General features: G+C 40.7%; 3 protein-coding genes across 11 annotated transcripts in view; 1 reads left to right on the forward strand and 2 right to left on the reverse strand.

The window, feature by feature from the left end:
• Wnk (Wnk kinase) overlaps positions 1–7236 on the forward strand; it is a 37372-nt gene extending 30136 nt beyond the window's left edge. For 4 of the 7 annotated variants that reach the window (XM_013319268.1, XM_013319271.1, XM_013319269.1 and 1 more), the window contains 17 exons: positions 5–225; positions 326–472; positions 577–880; positions 1072–1957; positions 2032–2141; positions 2678–2779; positions 3383–3553; positions 3657–3830; positions 3905–4017; positions 4124–4210; positions 4288–4452; positions 4559–4640; positions 5150–5269; positions 5569–5807; positions 5890–6069; positions 6570–6774; positions 7077–7236. In XM_013319268.1, the coding sequence (XP_013174722.1) occupies positions 5–225; positions 326–472; positions 577–880; positions 1072–1957; positions 2032–2141; positions 2678–2779; positions 3383–3553; positions 3657–3830; positions 3905–4017; positions 4124–4210; positions 4288–4452; positions 4559–4640; positions 5150–5269; positions 5569–5807; positions 5890–6069; positions 6570–6774; positions 7077–7129 (3359 nt within the window). In that variant the 3' untranslated portion in view covers positions 7130–7236. Of the gene's footprint in view, positions 1–4; positions 226–325; positions 473–576; positions 881–1071; positions 1958–2031; positions 2142–2677; positions 2780–3382; positions 3554–3656; positions 3831–3904; positions 4018–4123; positions 4211–4287; positions 4453–4558; positions 4641–5079; positions 5270–5568; positions 5808–5889; positions 6070–6569; positions 6775–7076 lie in introns of those variants that run through there. The other 3 variants (XM_013319273.1, XM_013319272.1, XM_013319274.1) reach the window with 3 other exon arrangements.
• On the reverse strand, positions 6701–9905 carry LOC106123122 (trypsin CFT-1). Its single transcript, XM_013319276.1, has 9 exons — positions 9811–9905; positions 9016–9134; positions 8744–8829; positions 8604–8668; positions 8288–8490; positions 8005–8164; positions 7573–7724; positions 7393–7461; positions 6701–6789 (listed from the first exon to the last, which is right to left on the reverse strand). Exons 1-9 carry the CDS (start codon positions 9839–9841, stop codon positions 6763–6765), a joined length of 912 nt encoding a protein of 303 aa, XP_013174730.1. The 5' UTR covers positions 9842–9905; the 3' UTR covers positions 6701–6762.
• A 329-nt stretch (positions 9906–10234) lies between these two features.
• Positions 10235–27053, reverse strand: part of Itpr (Inositol 1,4,5,-trisphosphate receptor) — a 47820-nt gene continuing 31001 nt past the window's right edge. For all 3 annotated transcript variants that reach the window (XM_013319284.1, XM_013319282.1, XM_013319283.1), the window contains 31 exons: positions 26875–27006; positions 26318–26455; positions 25871–26074; positions 25399–25514; positions 24966–25101; positions 24456–24621; positions 23789–23937; positions 22952–23072; positions 21824–21966; positions 20358–20548; positions 19900–20011; positions 19492–19600; positions 18708–18848; positions 18518–18609; positions 17980–18106; positions 17606–17716; positions 17105–17247; positions 16598–16778; positions 16173–16402; positions 15978–16076; positions 15768–15905; positions 15408–15600; positions 15172–15294; positions 14880–15052; positions 14456–14620; positions 14094–14271; positions 13540–13742; positions 13257–13422; positions 12988–13148; positions 12648–12812; positions 10235–12376 (listed from right to left, as the gene is read on the reverse strand). In XM_013319284.1, the coding sequence (XP_013174738.1) occupies positions 12284–12376; positions 12648–12812; positions 12988–13148; positions 13257–13422; positions 13540–13742; positions 14094–14271; positions 14456–14620; positions 14880–15052; positions 15172–15294; positions 15408–15600; positions 15768–15905; positions 15978–16076; positions 16173–16402; positions 16598–16778; positions 17105–17247; positions 17606–17716; positions 17980–18106; positions 18518–18609; positions 18708–18848; positions 19492–19600; positions 19900–20011; positions 20358–20548; positions 21824–21966; positions 22952–23072; positions 23789–23937; positions 24456–24621; positions 24966–25101; positions 25399–25514; positions 25871–26074; positions 26318–26455; positions 26875–27006 (4599 nt within the window). In that variant the 3' untranslated portion in view covers positions 10235–12283. The remainder of the gene's footprint in view (positions 12377–12647; positions 12813–12987; positions 13149–13256; positions 13423–13539; positions 13743–14093; positions 14272–14455; positions 14621–14879; positions 15053–15171; positions 15295–15407; positions 15601–15767; positions 15906–15977; positions 16077–16172; positions 16403–16597; positions 16779–17104; positions 17248–17605; positions 17717–17979; positions 18107–18517; positions 18610–18707; positions 18849–19491; positions 19601–19899; positions 20012–20357; positions 20549–21823; positions 21967–22951; positions 23073–23788; positions 23938–24455; positions 24622–24965; positions 25102–25398; positions 25515–25870; positions 26075–26317; positions 26456–26874; positions 27007–27053) is intronic.

A 27053-nucleotide genomic window follows, 5' to 3' on the forward strand; every position in this document is an offset into this window, starting at 1 on the left:
TCAGTTTCCGTCAGCACTGCAGTACCATCCCCCATCACCAGCGAGAAGAAGTCGAGGGGCTCTAAGAAACGTTCTCGGGAGAAAGACAAGCTGCCCAAACTGACAGTGCTGGAAGTGAACGATTCAGCCACAGTTGTGGAGTGTCAGCTCGAGTCGAAGTCCAAAACTGTCACGTTCAAGTTTGACGTCACCGACGTCAACCCGGAGGAGATAGCCAGTAATCTCGTAAGTCTAACCAGAAAATAACTAGAGTTTGTAATTTGCAAATTTTCTAAAAATGTTCTTATACTTAAGACGGCAAAGTCACGCATTAATATTATCACAGGTGTCAAACAACTTGCTACCGGAGTGGCAGAGTGTGACGTTCACGGAGCTGATCCGCGATATCGTGCAGCAGCTGCTGAGCGACCCCGCGGCCACGCCCGTGCTCAGCCCCGCCCACCACGCCGCGCTCCGCCTCAATATGGATAAGGTACACGCCCACTAAACCACGACTTGTCTTATGAACAACAATTGATACTAATTATACATATGTCTTGAACGCTAAAAAATAATGTTATGTTCCTTTACTTTTAGACTGACTACGACTCGGAGACGACGGAGCGTGAAGAAAACTTGACTGATTCGAATCAGGACAACTCTGAGTGCACCACGCCCACTGCGAGCCAGGACAGCATCGCGCTCGCCGAGCTGGCCGACGATGAGCCCGTGCCCTCCGCGCCCACGCCCACACCTGCAGATCCCGCACCAACGCCCACGCCCACTCCTACACCCACACCCGCATCTGTGCCTGCCCCCGGCCCCACCCCCGCACCCGCCCTTCCCGCACACTTACCCGCTGAGATATCTTCGCGAAAGATCAGCACCGCTTCTTCTATAGGTAAGATCTGTCATCTGCTTTGAATAACATCTATTTATAAGTAACCTAAAATCTTTTGATAGCCTATAGCTGCTTCAGCTTTCAGTAGAAGCTTCGGAATCGTTCTTTTTTTTTAGGACTTAAAATTTATGTTTTCTCTCACTTTCTTATTAAAAACATTGCTTTAAAAGATAAACATTTTATATATTTAGGTTCTAATCAGTCGGACGGCGGCTCGATACCACCAGATCGTTCTGGCAGTTCTGAATCACAAAACGGCGAGAAGAAAACCCAAAAACCTACTCGTAAGATATCGAGATTTCTAGTCAGCCCCGTGGTGGACCGAGGTGAGGACGTCGTGGAGGAGAAGATCGAGCCCGAGAAGCCTCCCGAGCCCAAGCTGTACTCCGAGGTCGCCAAGGAGCCTCGTAAAGACGCCCAGGTCAACGGGCTGCCGGAGGAACAGCCCCCGCCGCCCTCACAACCTCAGCCAGCCATGCAACGGCCGCAGCAACCTCACCAGCCTCAGCAGCCTGCACAGCCGCCACAGCCCGCACCGGCCACACAAGTCACACCGCAAGTCATTCCTCAAGAAAAATATGTTCCTACGCACCAGTATTCAGTAGCGTCGCAGATGCACCCGCCCCACACCGTCACCGAGCACAGGATGGAGGTGAAGCAAGAAATACCCATCAGCGCGCCCATAGCGCAGAGCGTCGTGCCGCCCATCACCGCCCCCATCGTCAACAACATACAGCCCACCATCCCGCCCGCGCTGCCCTTCCAAAACCCAATGATAAACCCCAATCTGCTCAGCGGGACGATTCAGGCCAATCTAACCAACTTGAGCACGCCCCTCCAAATAGCAACAGATACGCCCCTCCTCGGATTAAGCCAAGTCGGTACGCCGATAGGAGTGGGCGCAGATTTGGGCCTCGGAATGGGCCTGGGGGCTGTGGGACCCACGCTGGCCGACCCTGTGGGCCTGAGTCGGCTGCCTTTCGCCCAACCTGCCCTCGCGCCCGCAGCGACCCTGACCGATGCTCTTCCGAACGCAGAGAACATACAGAGGATGTTGTTGAAGCAGAATATTATGAAGTGAGTATAACAATGAACCTTTTTGACATTAGCAAAGTGCAGCGACACATTGAAGTGTTATATTCCTGTTGCAGCCAACAGCAGAACCTGACGGGCCCCAACCTGCTGGGTCTGCTGAACCAATCGCAGTACCCGCAGCCAGACCTCGCGCTGCACAACAACCTGCTCACAAACGCACAGCCCGGTATGACACACACAGACACACAAACATTACGACTTAATAAATTTACATATTTGCATTGCAATGAAATTGAAAGACTTGATAAAAATCTAGTCCAGTAACGAGGACCGACATAGTTCTTTTCGGATTTATTCTTTAAAATATATTTAATTGCTTTTAAAACTTAAGTTCTTTATATTTATGTTGCATGGCAAATTTCTTTTTCATGCTAACTAAATAACAATTTACTTTATAATACTTATATGTTGCACCATTTTTTAACTTAGAATTGATATTTTTCTACTTCGTTTCAATACATTTTGTATAAAGGAAAATAAGTTATGTTTTTTTCTAATGTCCATTCTAAGTTGAAATGACATTATATAGCCCAACCAAGAGTATAAAAACTTCGCCATATTGCGGAAAAATAGGGAAATATTATAAAGTCGATAGAGGCGCCACCTGGCGAGGTGTTTTATATTATTGGGTATGCGTTGTGCGTGCGTGTGCGTGTGCGTGCGTGTGCGTGTGCGTGCGTGTTGAATGTTGCGTGTGCGCAGCGTGCGGCACGCTGGCGGGCGCGCGGCTGCCGGGTCACTACGTGCCGCAGAAGTACTACCAACCGGTGCTGGCCTGCGCGGCTACCGCCAACGATTTCATAGGTAATAAATTGGCTATAATTAATTTGGCTATATTTCAAAATTTTATCCTGTTGAGTAATTTGATTTGATATCTAAATTTAAATTGCTAAAATCTATTTACGGGTTAATCGGTATTTAGTATTTTTTTTTAATATGGGTGGCCGGCTTATAGTTCGCCAGGCTTACTGCAAAACATTTAAGCTAAACATACTTGGCTTTCCACCGCAAAGCAAAGACTTCGGCTATTTGTAACATTTCATCGGTACGAATTTTATATAGCTTTGTAAATAATTTAGTTTAAAACATGTCTAACTACATTTTGTTTGCACTAACATCACTCATTACGCTTTGCAAGTTGTATTTAAAACAAGTAAATTTGGTTTAACTTATTGTGATTATATAAATGACCTAAGTAAATATGTACACAAAGACTCGAAGGACCATCAGGCAAAAAAAAAAACACTATATAGTGGTCAATAAGCCACAATCAGGAACTTTAAATGAAATGACTCGATTTAAAATGTAAAAAAAATAAAATTGCCTTTAAGACACGAAATCTTGTTTAGTACAAATTATAATATTTGAATTATGTTTCAAGTGTAAATTTGATCGACATTCCTCCAGCTCAGCAGCAAGCGCTGCAGGGCTCGGTGTGTCCGCTCGGCGCGCCGGCGCTTGGCGGGGGCTTCGCCCTGGGCTTGGGGCTGGGCGCGCCCATGCTGCAGCATCAGCTCGCCGCCCACAACCTGGCGCTCAACCAGAACCTCATGGGGCAGAATCTTGGACAAAACTTAGGTAAACTGCATTACTTAATTTGTAATTAAGTTATAGCAAACGTCCGATTAATATTTAGTTAAAGTATTCAAAGAGACATCTCATTGTAAAAATTATGTAACAGGTCTAGCAACTCAGAATTTGGGCGTTGGGGGACAGAATCTCATGGGTGGGCAGAAGTTCGGTGTGGGCGGACCTGCACTGTCATTGGTGGGGGCGGGGCCGCTGCACCGCAATGCGCACGCGCACCACGCTCATCACACGCTCGCGCGCAGGGCTGTAGAACTCGATGGAGCTGGTCAGTTGCTTTTTGTTAACACAATAAATAAATTCTTCTCTTACAGTATATAAGATATAAGTGTTAATATACAGGTATGACAAACATGAACTCTACTGGGTCGTCGCAGCCGAGCACACCCAACAAGAGCCAGTCGTACGAGTACATGCTATCTCTGCAGCAGAAGCTCTCCTCTATATCAAACAGCGTGAGTTTTAAAAATATATTAATATGATGCACAAACACACATACAAACATGCATACCATATTTTATAGTTGTCATATTTTCTAATATTTTTATGTGTTGTGTGTAGGGCCCGGTGTCGCCGCAGTCTCCGTTGGAGTACAGCCCCATGTTGTCGCCCACACAGCGCGCCATGCACGCCATACCCACGCATAAGGTACGTCACTTTCTACGAAATTATGCTTCGATTTTTTTTTGTAATATTTGATATCTTAACTAAAACATTGTATGCAGACGGGAGAGGGTAGTGAGGCGCCGGGAAGCGAGGCGGGCGAGGGGCCTGAAGCGGGCGGGGCGGTGGGCGTGGCCGGGGGCGTCGCGGCGCACGCGTCCCGCCTAGCCCATCTCGACCACGAGCTGAGCAAGATCAGCCTGCACTACAAACATGCACCCAACAAGGTGCGAATCCTTCAAACTTCTCAAATTTACACGTCTTGGAGAAGAGTACTCGTGATTCCGATGTGAAAAATCAAATATTGGTTACTATGTTGATGTTAAATTCCAGGACGTGTTTTTGGAGCATGGCAATGAGGAACATGAGATTATGTCTGACAACGTTAACGACGGCGCGGGCAGCGCGTACGAAGGTGAATATGTCATTATAAAATATATAGGGTTTAATTTAATAGCCCCAAGGAACAGATCTTTGTTAGTATAACTTCTTTACGCTTTTATCGCTTTCGGCATTTACCTTTTTTATCCCGTTCACTCCTGGCTTTTGTTCACTACACTATATTCGGCTATAATTAAAATCAGATAAAACACAGATCGTAACCTACAAATCACGATATGACGATCGAAATAGCTTAATTGCTGTAAATTAAAAAAAATATTTTATAGCACTATTTATAGTGAAGTGAGCAAAAATGAAAGGTCGAACCACGTTCATACGAAATTGTTTGAAGCTTTAGATATGTTAGATTGTTAAAATTTTTACTAACACCAAAATGGTGCAGTTTTAAAAACAACATTTATTAAAGAAAGAATAATAATACAAGACAGAACGTAATCCCGGTTTGACCGCAGACATGCGACGGGCTTACGTAGTAGGGGTTCAAATATGCGTGGTTGGACCCTAAGCACCCGGCTGTTGTAGAGGCGGGCGAGGAGTGGGAGAGCGCGCGTCGCCGGTACCGCGTGGCGCGCGCCGCCCCCTGCCGCGGATACGCCCTCTGCCGCCTGCTGCCCCGCCTGCCGCCCCCCGCCCGCCACCACGGTACGTACACATCCCTACAACCCGCCCCCTGCCGCATGACACCCTCCGTCCTGCCACCACGGTATGTACATACCCTCACATCCCGGCCGGCCTGGCCCTCACGCTCCTACTCTCTACTCGAGATTGCACGATACGTAATGTCAATGTAGAATTGAAAATGCTGCAAACTACCGTATCGGTTGCTTCGCTTACCAACTCTTGCATTTTTATATAAGTATAAGAACGAGATTCATGGGCAGTGGTTTGAAATGTTTTATAAAAAATGTATATGATAATTAGAATGTTTTCATTTGTTGCAGCTAAAGAATCTTCGCACGTGTTCGGCGAGAGCGCGCTTGACGACATGTCGTGCGACAACACGTCGTGGTGCGAGGACGGCGTTGGGGAGGGCGGGGCGGAGGGCGTGGCCGAGAACGGGGCGGAGGCGGAGGCGGCAGACACGTACGTGCTGACGGACGCGGCGCGCGCGCGCTGCTACGTAATCACGGACGCGCTCAGCGGCCGCGTCGCCACCGTGCTCGACCCCGCACCACAACAGGTAAATATTACAAGATCGCAAGTCACTTCCACTTGTAAGTTATTTTGCCAAGACCTTGTATTATGATAAACTATAATCCTAGACTGACCCGAAGCAGGCGGCTGAAGAAATATCGGAAGACAAGGAACGCAGCTTCCTGATCGTGGACCCGGCGCGTGACATGACGTGCACCGTGCTCGCGCGCACGCTCGACCTCGAGCGAGACTCCGCATTCGACCGTTTCGTCGAGCGCACCTACAGCCAACACGAGCACACGCCTGATGTATGTACATACAGCCTGTATCATCATCATAAGATCACGTACATCAATACGTCTCCACCGGGGGTCTTGGGAGCTTACCCTAAGTCAGGGGTGACTAGGCCATAGTCTGCCTGTATATACTAATAAAAAAATGCTTATGGCTTTAGTCCTTAAATGGCCACTATGGATGTGTTCCTAAATAGATTTCGTATGAGATATCTTTTTATTTAAAGGCTGCTTAAGTATTTAGCGGTGGAGGGAGATAATTTGTATTGTGCGTACAAGAAAGGATATGAAAAAAAATGCTTGAATATCTATAAATATTTTAATTATGTGTTTAAATTACAGCGAACTTAAATATATTACATAAATCTTAATCTATTTTATATTAAAATTAACTATATAATAACAATTCATTAAATAAATTCGTATTGTATTATATTCCAAAACTATTACAAATCATGTGTCATGTAAAGTTCAAACACTGTAAATTATATTTTTTACAAAAAAATGTTGTATAGGAGAAGTGTGAGAGCGTGTCTGCGACGGAGGAGCTGAACAAGTGGCGCTGCGTGGAGGTAGAGGGGCAGACGTGGCGCGAGGGGGCGGAGGTGTCGGGGGCGGGGCTGTGCGCGGCGGGGGCGGGGGCGGGGCCGCAAGCTGCGCGCGCACAGGCCGGCACGCTGCTCGCCGACGTGCTCGTGGACGACGTGCTCACAGATAGAGGTTGGTGCACATCATCTGCAGAACACAAACACCACTGTTAGTTACAATACATTATAGCAATTGTATTTGAGAGAATTTGGTAACATACAAAAGCCTGCTGCACTCAAAGTCAAAGTCTTAAATGTCGACAAAAGACTACCCTCAGTTGGTGTTGTGTAGATTTTCTCTATGTTATATGTTGAAGCCATACTAAGAACTGTTTATGTAACATTTAGCGACTCTGCAGTATAGAATCTTTATATAATATAGTATTTTTTGCAAGACATAGAACTTAATGAAATTGTATGTTTGTCGTGTTCCAGCGTGGTGCCGGCAGGTGGTGGTGGTGTCGCTGAGCGCGGCCGCGCCCTCATGACAAGTGTAGCGACTCACAAAGTACCTTATATTTATTGTACCGTGTATCATAAACTATATCTATATCATTAATCCTAAATAAACTATTCATATGTGATATCTCGATAATTGACATTTTTATTTAACACCTTAACCCTTAAAATTAGAAGCGAAAATGTTGGTCCTTCGAGCCGGACTTACAATTTCACTAAAATTTTACCAAGTAAATTTACAATTATGGAATTAAATGAATTTAAATGGTAAAAACGTTATGAAATAACTTACCAAAACGGCAGATAACATAAGTGGTAACTGGCTCACACTTAGCCTGTAGCCGTCGTTATATCTCACCACCTGATTACAAAGATCCAAAGCTTAGCTTATAAAATTTTATTAAAACAGAAACAACAATATATGTTAGAAGTTTCAAATGAATATCACAGTAACATCGCAGAAAACACTCACAGTCCTATTTATCCACTCTGTGTAGGCAGAGACCCTGGCACTGACGCCAGGGAAGTATGGCTGCGCGCAGCCGTAGCCCCACGAAGTGATGCCCACCAGCACCCCGTTGAACATTAACGGGCCTCCACTGTCGCCTTGACACGCGTCCTTGCCTGATATGTACATATTTTGCCAAAATATAGCCACATACGACGTAACATACTTTTAAGCGTAATCGCACGGTCAATAAACGATAAATCTAATCTCTGTGTAAAATAATCTTTTTTGCTTTGAAATACGACTTATTTTTAAAAGTCTATTTTGACCACTTACAATAAGGACAATATCTATTGAAGATTACTTATTTCAAGAGTTTTTTAGTTCTAAAACTCACTTCTTCTATGGCATTGGTTATAAAAATCGATGGTAACAATATCATTATTGCCGTCTCACCTCCAACATCCAAGACACCTGCGCAGATCATGTTGGTGGTGACTGGGAAGGGCTCCCCGGTGAGCACCTCCAGCTGACGGTATCGGGCCGCGCACACGCTGCGCTCTACCTTGAAGATAGTCACCTCGCGCAGTACATCTGACGACTCCGGGATGTTTGCCTAATACCAGCATATTAATAAGCATCCATATAACTAATCAAATCGAACTTCTTTTAGTGTCCAGCTGCATTTAAACATAATCTACTCTGGTCTGGATTAAAGACGTATGTGTCTATAAGTTACATTAGTGCGTCCCCAGCCGACGTGCACGACGCTAGCGTTCTGCGGCAGTGCGACGCCGGGAGGGGCGATGGGGGCGGGGCCAGCGCGCGCTGACTGCGGCACCGCCCCCGCCAGCAGCGCCACCGCCACGTCCGCGTCGCGCGGCACTATGTTGTAGCGCTCGTGCACTATGATGGTCGACATCGCAATTGTTGTGCCTTCGCCTGTATATGAAAACAAAATCATAGCAATTAATTACAGTAAATAAAGGTTTTCTTGTGAAAAATTAATACAGTGAATTATTCTAACAAATAAAAACTTTTCACAACAAAACTACCTGTACTCAAGTAAGTGGCGCCGGCTCGCACTCTGAAGTTTCTAGGACTGGCGACAGTACCGTCCCTGTTAAAGGAAACAATTTAGATTCAACCTGTACAATGAATAACCGATACATTTCGAAGTACTTCTTGCACTTACTCGCGGACGAAACAGTGCGCGGCGGACAGCACGTGTCGCCGCGTGATCAGAGACCCGCCGCATGTCAGCTGGCTGCCGACCAGGATCTGAAAACAATACCCAATTCGAGTATTTAAAAGAAAAAAATATCGGAGGCCTCTAGCGTTCAAACTATCTAATTTTAAATGTGGATGAATTCGACATTTTAAACATTATTTCGACTAGAATTTATGGATTTATTGACCTTATTTGGCTGAATTTACAGTAAACGTCTGGGAACTGATGATTAATACCTGTACAGTGTAGGGATGCCTCTCTATGACAGTAGGGTTGCCACCAATGATCCGTGTGCCTGGTGGACTGGCGCTCAGTTCCGCTGTCTTTATACGGAACTCCTCGCTTGTGGCCAAGCCTATACACATCGTATAATATATTAAACCAAATCATTTTTAAAAGCAAAAATGTAAATATGGATAAATTACTCCATATTAACGTATTTGATTTTGAGTGGTCGTGATAAAAAGTATACCTAAATCCTAAATAATGAAATAAAAAATAGAGTAGATGTAAACATACGGTGTAATTGAAAATAACCGCGATATATTTATTACAAACTATTAGGTCAAAAGACTACTAATCTCCTTCTTATTAAAAACAAGTAATAACAAACCTGGTGAACTTTTTCAATTAAGTTAAAAGATAAGTTTCTACATTTAGATGGACTATAACGAGTTGCTTATAGTATTTGATAAGATACTCCGGAAAACTATCTATAATTGTTATTAAGTATGCATAAGTAATAAAGATAATTATATATTCTAATTCCCAGAAGATATTAAGATAGCTCGTTTTCCTAAAAACGCATACAGAAATTGCAGTTCAATATTACTTTTAAATGGCACGTAACAATTCAAAATTAAAACGTTAATTTATGAGCAAAAACCAAACAATACTTTTCCAACAATATTTTATACAAACTTTATAAGTGTTTTTTTATAGAATTTATTGCGAAATAAATACGCATTAAATATTTTGTTGTATATTTGACATACATTTAATAAACAGATAAATAATTGTGTTGTACTCACCTATTGTGATAACGAGGTACAGGAGACGCATGGCGGCCGCGCGTCTCACCACTTTCTGTTCGCGGCGATAATTTTATCATCGATAATGATAACTTATCGCTATCGGACTTTTAAACTAAATTTTATTCACCTAATCTTTATTGTAGGACCATGTGAAGTGGACGGGAAGGCTGTAAAGGCAGTGTTTGATTTCGCTAATTTAGTTGGCACATCCGCAACTAAAGTACTCTTAAATACGACGTGCCAACTCAATCGCTGGGTACACATCGTTTTTTAATTTTTACCGATTTACCGTTGGTTTTCAAGGCCAAAATCTCTGTATAAAACATATCGTCACCTCTCTCATTTTTGTCAAAATAGATAACAATATAAGCGGAACTTTTGGTCTCAAAAACCCAAGGTTAGTAATCCAGGTCCAGGCACACAAATAAAACATATCTTTTGTGCCATTTTTTTATTTTTTTAAAGAAACAAAACATTTCATCGAAGCATCACAACAAGGTCCGTAATTAAACATATATTTTATCTGCTAAATACAAAAATAAAACTTAAAAAACTGAAAGTTATTGGCAAAGGTTCGAGCAAATTACGATATTTCTGTGACTATTATCTGAAGAAAAATAAAAAATAAACTTTCTAATGTTTAATAAGACAAATATATTGTCGCTATCTATTAGTTTCTTTTATTTCCAGTATCTTATTGCAACATAATGTTTTAGTAAATAAGGAATGTATATAAGATAAAAAAATATAGATAAATACTGTCGTATTAGAATGTTTAGTTGAAAATGCATGGATCTAGAAAATAATTTGACTAAAATCATTTTAAAATGAAATCGAAAGAAATAAAGTAAATTTCTTTATCTAATTTGTACCTTAGCCTGTTAATATTAAGACTGTGAAAATATAGAATAGACAATAAGAAAAAACAAAAAAAGCGGATAAAAAAAGAAAAATGTTCGATATTTAAGTACAAAATAATAGGCTATAAATAAAAGTCAGATCTTATTGGGAATTTTTTTTAAATATTCTTGGCACTTTATTTCACATTAAAACCTCAAGATTACACTATTTAAGGTAACTATAAACAAAATGTTATTTCTGAATTTTTTTCTCTATTATAGAGATAATTAAAAGGGAATCGATCTTCATTTACCTTTATCCAATAAATGAATGTGTGAATATAAGATATTAAAAAAACAAATTGACAGTTCCGAGACATTTCTTGTCGATGGTTTCCCGAAGGCGGGAAATATAACGTCAAGAACCATTGTTACGTCAGAAATACATAACCTAAAAACTGTCAAATAAAACTTATAATAAAAGGATAAAAAATTTATTAAACTTAATTGGTGTTGCCAGTTTCAGACAACACTTCAGATCTTTAAAAGATTTTTAAAAATAATATTCGATTTTCTCTTATATTATAGGTAACGGATTTGAGCTATTATTGCACATATTTAAGTATATCAAAGGAGCTATTAAGAAGAAAAACACTGCCAAAAACATGGCGAGAATAACAATGGATTAGTTAAACATTTTTAATAAGTTGAAACAGTATAGACTTAATGTAACAACAAGATTGAATAACAATAGTGAAAAATAGATTTTTTGAAATAACTAGAAGAATTTAAAGTAATTTTCTAAATAAAACAGCCCACTCCAAAATAAGTACTACGTCACCAACGAACTTGTTCATAATTATTCCTAACGGTGTTGCCATTAATAACCGTATACACGATTTAATTATATATTCTTTCTCCATATTAATATACGCATTGTAAATTATTGCTACCAACTTTATTAAAAGTTACTAAGCCTCAACATTAACCCTTAACAAATATACATTTTGGTTGATTTAAAAACGAATCTGTCAAATATGACATCTAAATGGCGCGAGATTCTGGCGGTCTGTCAAACAACTGTCAATGTCACAGTGACATATTGCTTTTTTAAATTATACATGAACTACATGTTGTAGGACGTCTTAGTAGAATACATGTAGATATATTTTAGCTATGTTATTTTTTTTAATAGTCAAATATCCTTAGCATCTCAATCTAATGCGGACATCTTTGTTTACCATAGACTTTTATATTTCTATTATAAGCAACTCTGTCTTTATCTCCGCTTAACTTAACATGTTAAGATAAGAAAAGTTACTTTCACGACTTAATGAATGTCGTGTGTCATTGAAGATTGAAATGGGAAAATAAACCGTGAAACAACAATAATAAAGTCGATTGTGCGTTAAACAAACATCTCTCAAACTATACCCACATACCTAAATGGTCACTAATCGAGTCAATTAGCGTAGATTTAACTATTAAACTCTTAAAAAGTTAATGACGAGATTTTTTGTAATATTTAAGGTTTTTTTATAATAATAAAATCACGTATACGTAGTACGGGAGTTGTGGGCGATGTGGGCGGTGCAGAGAGGCGTGGCTTGTCCGCTGTGGGGCGTGGCAGGTCACGGCGGCAGGTTCATCTGCAAGTTCTGGAGGTACGCAGACGTCGAGTTGAGCAGACCGATGCGTTGCTTTTGCTTCCGCTGCTCTGTCATCTGAAGAATAGGTTTGATACCGATTAGAGTTTGAAAAACAACAGTCGACTCGACTCGACTTTAATATCGTTTTCAAGGCCCCGGAGGATGCCTCCTCCATATGCTCACGCAAGTTGTCCTACGCACACATCTCGCCAAGCAACCAGGGCCCACGCTCACTTACTCACTACCAATCTACCTTGCACTTATAAAAATCAAACCTGGAACAACACACTCCAATTATAGTGCAATTCCAGCTAAATTGTTCATCAGGTATGTATGTTACGCATACCTGATCGCGCAGCTCAGTGAGGAGGTCGGTGAGGGTGCGCACTGCTGACTGCGCGCGCTCCAGCTGGGCCTGCAGCGCGCGCAGCTCCACCTCGCCGCCATCACCCTCGCCTCCGCCCATCAGTGACAGCGCGCGCAGTCGGGGGAACCAATCGAGATTGTTCGACTACACAACAAAGATATTATAAACATACATATTGTAATTGCATTCCGGAGCCACTTAATGACTCTTGACTTGGTTTCTGAAACCAAATACCCGTTTAAAAGATATTGTTATCTCTGTTTTGTCAAAGATGGTCTTAGAAAGCAACGGTAAGAGTCGTTAGTGCAAACAATATTACCTTTATCATAGAGTGCACGTAGCTCTCGGGTCCGGTGAACTCGGTGGGGTCTTTGACACGCACCAGCACCATGAAGTAGAGGTAATGCCACATGTTGTGCTCGCTCTTGATGTGCTCCTCGAACGAGACTGTCTTGTTGTCAAAGGCTGACCTGTTCAACCCTGCAAGAACATGCAACAAATGTAAAACATCCGACTCGAAGGACCAAAAAATTCAAAATTGTTCTAATAATAATCTATTCTATATTTAAGTGAGGTGATATATCTTACCACATATAAAACATGTGTTCTTCAATATAAGTTCTTTCTGCTGCTTCTCACTACGAAGATCTGCGAATGTGTCGATGATCACACCGAATATCAGATTCAGTACGATTACGATCACCACGAAGTAGAATAGTAGATCGTACACCACGCGTGCAACGAATAATGGCTCCTGGAAATATAACTTACATCTTACACACTCAGAGACGTTAACTGATCACTAAGGTTTATAGTAACTATTGAGGCACTATAACTAAAAGTATATAAAAAAGAATGTTTATGTACTAACAAAGCTGGCGGGTGCGAGCAGGATGTCTCCGATGCCGCCGCCATTGCGCAGGCCCTGGTTGAGCGTGGTGACGATGCACATGATGAGAGAGTCGCAGCTCCGCTCCCGCAGCGACCCGCCCACTGACACGAAGCGCGGCGCCCGCTGGTACTTGCTGGCGGGGTTGCTGTCGCACCGCTCCTCGAACCGCGGGTCGTCGTCGTCTTAACATAAACATATCATAACCATAACGATAGCTTTCTTAAGATGCATCGATGCTAGCGCCATCTATAACTTTTTAGTAAATAATAACGCCATCTATTGTCAAATCAGTAACTATTGTAACTAAGTTCTATATGTATGTCAAATATCATCGAGATCCGTTCAGCCGTTCTGAAGATACCTTCAAACAAACATCCATCCATCTAAACACTCGCATTTATATTAGTAAGATGAAAATACTATTAGCAATAATTCTACAAAAAGCTGTAACGAAAACTATAAAACAAACAATATATATAAACATACATTGTGAAGCTGTCATGTTATCGTGGTTGTATAGTACACATATTTACCATCGAGCCGGTCGACGTTGAGCAGGAAATGGTCTCGGAAGAACATGTAGCCTACGATGGAGAACATGTAGACGAGCACCAGCGCCAGTACGGCCGTCAGCAAGATGGACCGCCCGTTGCGGGTGACCGACCGCATCACGTTCAACAACGTCTCCTCGCGGTACACGATGTCCAACAACTGACAACATAAATATTAAATAAACTAGTAAATATATCTGTCTGACTTAACACAAAGCAGTAAGCGAATCGAATGTCTTAGTGGAAAAGGACACTATGGTGCGTTCCATAATCATATCTAAGTCAAGTCCTTTTTCAAAGACGAATAGTTTAAAAGGGTCAATTCGAGATATGTTGGTACTCACGAGCACAGAGAAGAAGAATGGATGACAGCAAATACCGAGGAAGCAGAACCAGAGATAGACGCTGTGGTAGAGCAGCTCAGGGTCTGTGATCACGTTCCGCGTCGACTTGGACAACGTGCCCTGGTTGCCCATGATGCTAACCAGGTGAATGCCCTTCACTACAATCTGCAACCAAATTATTCCTGTTACTACACAGTAAAACGTCACTAGATGGCGCTATAATAAATCACGGAAATTGCAAATTTCACTGACCTATCAGAATCAGTGTAACGATAACGTTAAATCAAAGGTTTAAGTAAACTTATTAAACTGGATTTCATTTTTGGTTCTTAGAAAATAAGTGCTCGAAGGACCAAAGCTATAAAAAGGATATTTATGTGCGTAAATCTGGTGTTTTACGTGCTGTCGATGTTAGGATACTAACAGTGAGCATGCCGAGCGCCCATAGCGTGGGCTCAGGTCCGGCGGAGTATATAAGGCGCACGATGGCGCTGGCGAGCAGTGCGCGTGCACCAGACGAGCGAGGCAGGCAGGCTACCAGCGTGCCCGCAGCCAGTGACACGCACCACACCACCAGCGATAAGTGCTGGCCCAACTCTGCAATAAACAATAATACAGTCACAAATAATCTATAGAAATATAAGTCGCGACCTTCAGTTATGTGAGCCATCCTATTGTCAGCTGTCAATTTGTCAGAAGTAATGATATGAACTCACTTGGATTTTCTTCTTGGAATGGATAAAAGAATGCCACGATGACGTTGATGAGTACAGCGAAGTTGAACAAGATGTTGCTCCATAGCGACATGTACGATGACACCCAGAATAGGAATGGCTGACCTGTAAGAAAGAGAAAGGATACTTAGAGAAAAGAGAAAAGAAACTACATTGCTTTTGAGTACGTGAGCACATGTGTGCACGAGTACGCTTATACGTATGATATTTCTCCCTACCTCTTAGTTTCTTCTGCCACTTCATCTCGTGAAAGAGGTTATCAAGGCGCGAGAAGAAGTCTGCCACTTTACTGCCCTGGTCGTCGCGCTCTGCGGTCTGCAGCACGCGGTGCTTGCTGTCCGCCGGCAGGTACTCGCAGATCTCCGGGATAGGGAACACGATCTGCTCCATACTGCGGTCCGTTCGCACGATCTGTATACAAGAGGTAGGTAAGATGAAAACATGTGTGGAAGGATGGATGTTCTCTAGAACGGCTGCATGGATCTAGCTGAAATTTGGCATAGATGTAAAACATAGCCTGTGAGACCACATAGGCTAGTTTTTTTTTTATTTTCATGCGGATGAACTCTCTTGTTTACCTCAATCTGTGCGGTGTGCGTGCGGTAGTACTGCAGTGCAGGCGCGTTGACACCAGAGGGCGTGGCGCGCACGAGGGCAGCCAGCTCCTTGTTGTGGCCGGCCAGCTGGTGGCACAGGATGTAGATGTTGTGACCCACCTGCAATAACACGAGTTACAAGCTTTAGTTAGAAAGAAAAAGAGTGATCTAATTGGCTAATAGATTACTAACTTCTTTAGGAGACACGCCTTGCACGGGCGCATCATCTTCAGAGTCGGAGTCTGCATCCATCGCGTGTTCCTGGTTGAAAGCAGAGCACGCAACATCCACCTAAAACAAATAATTAAATAAAAACCCTTTAATTTAATCTGACAAGACAAACGTCTACAAGATCCGGCTTGAAGGACCAATAGTATTCAGACTTACCAGTTGTTCCGGGTTCATATTGTACAGTATCCTTTCAGCATTGTTCTCAGAGTCATTGCGTGACTCCATGATAGCAAGTAGCAGTTTGGAGGCGTTATTCTTCAGCTCCAGCACGAGGTCCATACGTGTTTTGCCCAGTGGGTTGATGTCGTTCAGGATGAGTGCTGTTATAATATCTAGACCGTTGCTCTCGTGTGTTGCTATGCAGTTTTGATTCTCATGGCAAGGACCTAAGGTTCAAAATTGATGATGGTTAACAAGACTTTGATAATTTACAAACATTCAAAATATTACTTTGAAGTTTTAACCATCTGCTCTTATTACGTAGTTTAAGGCAATTTGTGGCAATTGTTCGCAGACTTAAGTTCGTTTAATTTATTTGTTAACACTTAAGATTTATCAAGAACATATTTGTCATAGTATACCTTGGCAGTACTCAGTAAGGGTCTCCAGGGTCTGATTGATGAGGGCCACGTTGCCCTCATTGATGTACAGCCCCAGCAGCCCCAGACCGCCAGTGGTGGAGCCGCAGATGCAGTCCAGGAACATCAAAGTCTCTGATACCAGATTGTAGTTGCTTTTGTTGTTTTGATTACGTAGTAAGTTCTGAAAGATTATAAGACAATTAGAACTAGAAAAGTCCGAGGCTCTATTTGAAATAACGCCATCTATTGTCTGCATTTTAAAATAACGATTCATTCGATTTTACACTTTTTTATTCTGAAACTTACTTCAAAACAAAAAAGAACCAATAAACAAAAGACATATTTCTTGCATTTATTTCCTACTAGCTGTAGCCTATGTGTTCTTCCAGACTATGTTTTATATGCCAAAATTAATCGAGATCTATTCAGCCGTTCTGGAGATACCAAACAAACATCCATCCATTCATTCATTCGCATTTATAATATTAGTAATATTTTTTTGCATACCTGTAAGTCAGGGTTGTGATTCTCGCAGAGCAGCTGCAGGAAGCGCAGTATAGGTCTCATGACGGCCACCTTGGGAGGCAGCACATCACTGTTGCTCGTCTCACGTTTCTTTTCCGACATTATTTCTTCCAGGACTGTTGTACCTGTGGATGAGATAAAGATAAAGCAGATATATATGAAAATCAAAGTTAAATATCTTATTACTACGTTGACTATTTTTACCCTACTGACGGGAGGGTAGTTTTCGGCACGTATTACTTTTTATGTATGTAAATCCTTTTGTAAGGGCCTAAAATTTAAACGAAAGAAAGTTGGTTTCAGATACCATAATCTAATTGTAATCTCTGAAGATTTTTTATATAGAGATTTAGGTCTTGGAAACATTCTATTCATATTCCCCTGACTATCATAGGTGTAGTCAGCCGTTTTCTTGTTTTTTTCGATAAAAATCTATACAAGGAGTTTAAGAATGGAAGAGCACAGATAAAGAATTATAATTACCATGTGACATGGTGTGTATGTCAGAGTAGGCGTGTACCGCGGAGCCGCACGCGTTCGTTATCTCATCGTCCATGTCCTCGCCCACGACGATCGGACCAGGCGATGGTTTACCTACGAATAAAAGAATTTTTAAGGTAATTGAAACCTTACTTATCACAAATATGAATGTTTGGATGTATGGATGGATGGATGTTTGTTAGAAGTTCTCTCTAGAACGGCTGCATGTATCTCGCATAAATTTGGCATAGTTTTAGAACATAGTCTGGAAGAACAGCCTTCTATTCAAGTTTTTTTTTTAATTCTGTACGAACGAAGTCGCGGCGCTAAGTGAGTAAACAATATATTTGTAAAATAAATGGCATTTTTTGTTTAACCTTCAGTGGCGATGGGTTTCTGTTTGTCAGTGGGGCTGGCGCGCTTGTCTGCGCCCGCGCTGGCCGTGCTGCTGGTGGCCAGCGACCTGATCTCCTGCTGCGACTCTCGCATCTTGTCGTAGAACACCTGACACATCGCATAGATGTAGGCAAATTAGTATGAAGTCTATAGTATATATCTTATATTACTCTATAAGACCAACAGAGTGGACAGACGCACATATAAGTCTGTTTTTACGTCTGTGTGTTTGTATGATTAAAAAATTCTATTGTAAGTGCCTAGAGCCCAAAAATGTGAACCAATTTTGGCCAATGAGGTATCATTTGACTACTCTTCATTCCAGGAGTGTCATGAAATATTAAACGGCACAAAACACATAGCAGATAATTTAAAAAATTACGAAAAGGACGGGTTCAAATGTTTAAAAATGCAAATAAGAGATGGCGCTATTTCATGTTTTAAATACTCAGTCAGTCGAGTTATTTGTTTCTTATTAATAAATGTTACTAGAATATTGTTGAAATATTTTGTACTTACCTTTAAGAAAGATTGTGATATCTCTCCATTTTGCAACTTGGTGAATATACTGCGTTGTATGATAGGGTTGCCACCTTCTAGTAATGCGATGCCTGTCACAATTCAATTAATACAACATTTATAATGAAACAATTAAAAAGGACTCACCCCTATATATTAGTATAGCTTTCTTTTAATGTGTGTTATATACCTAGTTGTATGGCCTCAAGGAAGATGGCGGGTCTGTTGACGCTGTTGATGACCAGCTCCACCACCAGATCTGAGGCACCCTCACGGTCGAGGTGTGCCTGTACTTGCGACAGCGTCTGTCCCGTGCGCAGCAACACTTTGGCTGATAACACAATGAAGTATAGATTAAATATAATATAAGTTATTAATAACTTTGTTAACATAAAAATATTCATTTTTAGAGTTATGTTACCATAAACAAGTACTTGACAACACTTGATATTTATAAAAAAAAGGAATTTTAAGGTAAATTATAAAATAATTTCTAGCAAACTCACTATAAATAAACGAACACAATCAAACAAACACATTCATAAATAAATTTGTAAAAAACAAAATTATAAAGCGGTGTACATGCGTATAATAAAGCATTTGTCAAGTGTACCTACCCCTCTTCGGCTGAGGCGTGGCTGCGTCGCATGCATCATACAAACAAATGTACTTCTACACTATTCTAGCATGAATACATATGGTACTTATTTTTTTATAACTAGTTTTCTAAATATCTAAATACTTTTAAAGCACTCAAGTAATATTAATATAACATTACTAATATTATAAATGCGAATGTTTGGATGTATGGATGTTGGTTAAAAGGTATCTCCAGAACAGCTGCATAAATCTCTCTGAAGTTTGTCATAAATATAGAACATAGTCTGGAAGAATGCTTAGGCCACTAATAACATTTGATTTATTCCGAGCGGACGGATTAGCGGGCTAAAGCTAGTTTATAAGTTGTATATTACCGCCAGGGCCGTGTGTAGCGACAGGCGGAGGCTGCGGCGGCTGGATCTTGGCCTCTGATTTACGATTCACGAAGTATTGAGATAGCAACTTGTTTCGCAACTGGTTGCCCTGGGGAAACATGTTGGTAGACAAATGTTAAATGAAAAAATAAAAAATTGATATATTAAGTTCTATAGCGTTAATAAATAGTTTAAGCCATGGTTTTTCTTCTATATATCGGAGATTACCAAGCAGTTCATTAATTAAATGGTCAATATTACAATCAGACTTCGCTTATCCCAGTCAGTAGGCACACATCTAAATAAAATGTAGAGTCAATTTTAACTTTATTGACAAATTATGTTTATTTTATTTCCGTGCGGACGGAGTCGCGGGTGAGAGCTAGTATACAGATATAAAACGCATACTTTTTCACCATACTCCGGGTCGACAGCCATCATCTCTCTCAGTGTACGCAACACTTTGACGCAAAGCTTCTCCTCTTTCTCCTCCAGAAGTTTCTCTGTATGCCGGATTAATCTGGGAAAGGAAACATTACTTATTACAGGATTTCTCGTGCTCAATCTTCACTAAGGGATTATTTAAGTAACCATTATACTCTGTTGATCATCAGTTCTAAATTAGGCGTCCCAAGGCCATAGTCAACCACGCTGGCCAAGTGCAGGTTGACTTCACACATATCTTTTAATTTCTTTAGAGATATGTGCAGCATCACGATGTTTTTCTTCACCGTAAGAACGTCGGATAAATGTACATATGTACATCGGAAATCAAAAACACATTGGTACATGGCGGGATTCGAACCCAGGACCAGGACCATATCCACTGAGCCACCTACGCTCTTTACTACTCTGAATGCTCTGACCTGGATATAAATATCCCGCTGGTATCAGGATGTGCCAACTCTCCAGGACCAGTGAAGAGCCTGTGAGGGCGGTAGAGGATGTCGACCAGCAGCGATTGCTCCGCCTGCAGCAGCGGCCGCAGCTGCTCCTCCAGCAGGCACACGATCTCCTGCAGACCCTCCATCACGGAACGGTCGTTCTGCAGGTTTGACTGTACGGGGAATAGACTTAAGATTAGGCAATAGTGACAAATGTACCGATTAGTTTTAGACCCGTGATGACTCACTGAATGACTCCCAGAGATGTAAGTGTGTCCCTAAGGAGTCACGCGACTGGCCTGAAACTAATCGGTACTAAAGTGTGCGTGAGTTAAGCCGTTATCTAGTTTATTAAAAATTATCTCGTCGAAGTTTAATTTTTTCAAATTGTGTAGGCAAATTATAAAATAGGCAGCACATCAAATCTCAGCATATATTTACCATTCAGTCTATTAGCATATGTTTAAAAATACTGCTAAATTATAAGTTTTTTTTTGTTTTGAAGTTTTTTCTTTAACTAAGAATTCTTGGTCAGCAGAAGATTATTCAATTGTTAGTTAAATACGGCCGTGTGACGTTTGAAAAGACGTTACATGAGAGAGAAAAAAGATACAATATAGGAAGAAAAAAAAAGAGACAATAGTAAGAAGTAATTTTATAACTTTTTTCGATGTTCGTATTTTAAATGAATAATTTATCATAAATTTCGTTATAGTTTCTTTTTTTATTGAACATTTTTTGTAATTGATTTAATATTTGAATAAGCCGATACTGCAAACGAAACAAATATTTGGCCAAAATAATAACACATATTGGCTTAAAAATCATACAAACACATACACATAAATAAAACCCATACATGTGAGAACATACAAAGGTAGTCACACAAACTCACTTCATTCTTCGATGTATCTGTGCCCTCATGTTGTTCCAATGTTTCATCCTTACAGTTGAAAAGTGTTAAATTATTTTTAATTTTTGTTATTTATAATTAAATTAAAGATTGTATGAAACTTTGTATGGAAAATGAATGAAGAATTAACAAAGATTAGTTTATAAAGATAGAGAAATTAGACTGCAACTGTTTAGAAAATGTTTAGGACCTCTGTCACTCTATTATATTGTCATCTCTTTCATTTTCCGTTGTAAAGAAAGAGACAAAATTATGCATTAACCATTATGTTCATTTTGTATAGTATACCATACATACAACTTTATAAAAATATACGATCACTATAAAATTAATATTAACTTAGCTTTTTGCTTTTCTTAAAAAAAGAAATCTTGCCATAATAAGACTTAAAAAGGTTCTTAGAAAAAAAAAATCATTTACACGTAAAATTTTGTTGAAATATAGACTTTTCGGTTAAAATATACGATTATTAAAATATAAATTAGTGTTTTTAAATCAATTTAAATAAAATGACGAGTTTAATATTTATATTTACCTGTGAAGCCATTTTCTCCAGTTTGGAGGTCTTCGAAGCCTGCAGCCATTTGCTGGTCTGTCGGGAGAGTGCGGCCGCCTTCTCGAACACTGTCTGTATCTTCGCCTCCAGCTCCAGAGGTATGGCGATACTGCGACTTTTCGCTGCAAAATGTATGGAATTCGATTAAGTATTTTACAAACTTTATGACTGCTCGGAATATTGTATGAGATTGTTCGCAGTGCATATTTTATACAGTTTAAAATTAAATATGGCGGAGCACACCTCACTTTCCTCGTACATATCCGAACCGTTATAAAGTTTGAATCTTATTATACACAGGGTAATGCTTCTTATTTTATTACGTTTGATTTTTATTATAATTCGTATTATTTAGATTGTAAAATACATATAAAATAATTGTATGGAGTGATTATCAAATTTGGCAATTTCTGTGTTTTTTATTTATAAAAATGTATTTTTGTATTTAAGAGTAATTAATAAATATGGGTCATGTACTGCGGCATGACAGGTACAAGTTACTTCAGCTGATAATGATGGGCAAGATTGAAGGCAAGAGACGCGCTGGACGTAGGAAAAAGTCGTGGCTACGTTATATTAGGGAGTGGACGGGGATTAGGTCAGCAGAGGAACTGTTTCGCCTTGCGCTTGACAGAACCAAATATTCCAAGTTAGCGGCCAACCTTCAAGACTGAAGAGGCACTAGAAGAAGAAGAATAAATATGGGTTTCCACTGCGGACAAAACTAGTAACATCTATGTATGTATGTATGTATTTTTAAATATTACTAGCTGTCGCCCGCGACTCCGTCCGCGCGGGATTAAAAAAAATGTTGGCCGATTCTCAGACCTACTCAATATGCTCAAAAAATTTCATGAGAATCGGTCAAGCCGTTTCGGAGGAGTATGGGAACGAAAATTGTGACACGAGAATTTTATATATAAGATTAGTTACAATCCTTTAGCGCGAAAGGCACGCTTTCGTTACAAAGTCAAGTGTCAGAATGACTAGTGAGGGGACACAAACGTCGACATTTTAGTAAGGCTAGTGTTGCGCCAGTACACCGGCACAGTGTCGGATTTTCTTCCCAACAGTTTGTATGTATGTATGAATTGTATGTGCGCTCACCGACTTCACTGAGGGTGCGTATGCACTTCTCTACGTTGAGTTTCTGCGGCGGAGTGAGCCAGGGACACTGGTAGATGCGGAATGTGGTCTGCAGCAGCTTCACGAAGATTGACTGCCGCGTCTGGACAACACATACATAATATTATATTCATTTTCATACAAAAACTGTTACTTCGACCCGGAATTTAAAAAAAAAACTTAATTAGTAGTATTTATAGATTTGAGATACTCAATAACGTACATCCATCCACCCATACATTTAAATATTTACATTTATAATATTAGTAAGTGACGTCACAACTATGATTTTTTTTGTTTTTGAATCCACTGACACGAAAATTCATATTTGAAACTATAAACAATCACGATTATCATCATCAGCTCACTATCGGTCCAACCGAGGGGCTCGGAGCCTACCCTAAGTTAAGGGTGATTAGGCCATAGTCAACTACGCTGGCCAAGTGCGGGTTGGTTGACTTCACAATTATCTTTGAATTTCTTCTCAGATATGTGCAGGTTGCATCACGATGTTTCCTTCACCGTCGGATAAATGTACATATGTAAACCGGAAATCGAAAGATACATTTGTACATGGCGGGATTCGAACCCAGGACCTGCAGATTGCAAGTCAAGTGCTTGACCACTGAGCCACTGACGCTCTACTACAATTATAACTTTAAATAAAAATTACTTACTGCAGATAAAATCCACGGAAAGCCACATAATAAATGTCAGTTATTATTATGAATATACATACAAATTCATACTACTCTATGCGAACTGACTAAGCCTTGTCTGCAGCAGTCCGTGTATGGCGAACGTGTAGTATTAAGGTACCTGTACAGTGGTGCTCTGGTCGCTGAAGGGAGAGTTGAAGAATGTGCATATAGTATGCATGAGGACGTCAGTGACGTACGCCAGCCAGGCGCGCTGCGTGCTGCTCGCGCATGACTTCTGCGGAGAGAACACCTCGTCCGTAGATGTACCTGATAAATTACTCACGATTACCAATTTGTTATATAACTTTTATTAATTATGTCGATTTATTTTTAAATATATTTAAGTCTTCTAGTCAAGGTATTTAATTTGACACCCATACTAATAGTAGAAAAATGTCATGCGCCATTTTGTTACAGCGACCATCTTGGATTTTATTTTATGATAGTATAGTGCTTTATTCTACATGTCTTAACTAGCCTTTTTATTTGACATCCATGTTGGAAGTGTTAAGCAAAAATGTATGTCGTCAGCCAATAACATAGAATATAAAAAAAAATTAATGAACTAGCATTTCTTTTAAATCGAAGCGTTTTTAAGCGTCAATAGCCTAATAGTTAAGGGTACGGATTTCCGATCACGAGGTCGGGGGTTCGAATCCCGTCATTCGACTATTGTCGTAAACCATATCCTACCACAAGCCTAGAGCTTAGTTGAAATGGTAAAAGAAATATTAGTAAATTTACAAAAAAAAATTGCCAATATTTAAAAAAAATATATAATGTACTTGGCATTGCATATGCTGTAGCGTCACTGTGCAGTATAGCCTGCATGTCCTGCAGGAAGGAGCGCTCGAATAGGTCCCACATGTAGTTGCTGGAGTAAATCTCCTTCATCTCCACCTCCGTGTCTATGTAGCAGTGGTTCAGGAAACCCACGTACGCCTCTTTCACCTAAAACATGAATAAATAACTATCGGTAACACTTATCGTTGCTTTCTAAGGCTATTTTTTAATACAGGATTAAATATATCGTCATCTCAATGAATCTTTGATAAAACAAGTAAATATGTTTTAAACGGATATTTTGGTGTCAGAAACCCACGGTTATATTACACTTAATATTACACCCAGAAATCTTTACTTAGTGAAGCTATTTAATCCGATAGTTAAAGGTTTATTAAGGTACTAGAAGTAAAATTTAAAATCAGAACCAAAAATGACGGTAGTTTCACACTTTGTTATAAAATATCAACTACCGTCATTTTACCGAATAGTCAAGAAGTTAGTGTAAGTACCTCTGGTATGCAGTCAGGGTGTGTGATGGTGGCTACGATGTCGTCCAGCGGCAGCAGGCTGTGGCACTTGATCTCTGTGTACACGTTCTTGCCGAGGGTGCAGCACGTCAGCAGCTTCACCAGCTGGATGTGGTACCTGAATTCATACGACATATCCGTAGTATGTAGACCAACTAAAGCTGGGCAAACTGACCATAAGTCAAAGGACTGGATGTTGATGAAAAACTTGTATTGAAACATATATTGTCAAAAACATGTTTTATATATGTATTTTGTCAGTGGAAACTCACTTTAATAAAGTGAAAATCATACTAAATAACAGTTTGCTGTGCGATATTCAAACTTGTAAGACTTACAAATAACAAAATCTCACATATCTCTATCTCTCTATCTCTCGTTTTCCTATAGATTGAAAGAGAGAGTTGTTGTATACCTTAATGCTTCAGGCATCTCGTTTGTCTGCTTGTACTGGCGCATCATCTGTATGAAGTAGTTGAAGGACACCTTGTCGTTGTAGAACACGAGGACATCCTCGCCTGCGTTCACCATCTGCACGATAACATTGGATTATTGTTGGAATTGCTTCTATGTTTTAAAAAAAACCTTACCTTATGAAAAAAACCTATTTAAAATGATTAAGTTCTCGCTCAAACGCATCACGAGCGGTCTACGAGATGACATACATCCCAAATCATATACCGCAGGCCTAAATTTTAGTCCTCTTTTCCATCTCACCCTTTTCTTATAAGGAAACGATGAAGGATTTTGACGAAGGAGGTGCCGTATAGCAGGGGGCATTATTATCTTTCTGTGCGTTCCTCCATCGATTAAAGGTAGGATCGTTTCGCTATTTTGGCGAATTCCAAAAAAAGCGTGTAATTTTTTTTTGGTATGTATGTATGTACCTCCTGCATGACGAGGTCCTGACTGCGGCGGATGTGCTGACCAGCGGCGCGTACAATGGTGCGCAGGAAGTGCAGGTATGCGGGGCGGCGGCCGCGCGTCTCTATGCAGTGCACGAAGTGCGCCGCCACCTTGTCGTTACCCTCGTGAGCACACAGCGCGGGGTTCTCCTCGAATATTGCGCACACAGTTTGCGCTTCACGGATCTATGGGACATAGATGAGTTAATATTGCTAGGTAACCATAGACAATGTCTGAAGCATCCTTAACAAATAAGTAGGAAAGACAGCTCTATAACTAACAAAAAATTTTTAATATCCAATTATATGACTATGGCGCCCTCTATATGTGTAAATCATCATTCCTTACTCCTTGTATTATTTCTATATTCACGATGACGTCATAAATGATAGTAACTACTACATATAGAGTGTGCTAATAATTTTTACCCCAGCATTGAGGAACAGATCGAGGTGTTTGTGCAGGATGGCCTGGTTCTGCTGGTTGCCGTGACAGAAGCGCTGCAGGAACTCGTGCGCGAGAGCCAGCAGCTCGTCCATTGCCGCGTCGTCTTCGTCGTGAGGCACCTGGAGAACAAAGTTTGTAACACTGCACTTACACGATAGGGGGCACTTAGAACTGCGTGTGCGTAATTGAAAGTTTGTGCAGCAGCTCTAAGTTGGGTGTTTGTAAGGATTTTGGAGTAAATTAAAGATCTGCTTTAATAATTTTCACTCATCAATAACTTTTCCCTATTTGCCCTTAGCTAACTATCGCAATTACCAGTCGCTTGCAAATTATTCGTGCCAGGAAACTCAAGAACCTATCGATAGATATCCTTCCATAAATAAGCAGGAATAATCGCTGCTTTGCGGACAGACAGACACACAGACATAAAATTTGAAAATTAGGCGTTTCATCAGATTGTATGTTACATATGTTACATACAGACAGTTAAATGAATATGTATATAGCAGAAGTGTTTGTGAGTGCAGGTGTGTGTGACCTGCAGCAGGTCGAGCACGATGTTGTGCACGCCGATGTTGCGCAGCAGACGCTGCTCGTGTCGGCGCGGCTTGCCCGTGTCCCCGCCCCCGCTGTTGCCCTGCGTGCAGTACTTTATCATGCGCTGCAGGATCTGAAATACACAAACATATCTATCATAAACCAAATCATACACACAAT

Source organism: Papilio xuthus, unplaced genomic scaffold, assembly GCF_000836235.2.
Source record: "Papilio xuthus unplaced genomic scaffold, Pxut_1.1 DF826159.1, whole genome shotgun sequence".
NCBI classification, from domain to species: domain Eukaryota; kingdom Metazoa; phylum Arthropoda; class Insecta; order Lepidoptera; family Papilionidae; genus Papilio; species Papilio xuthus.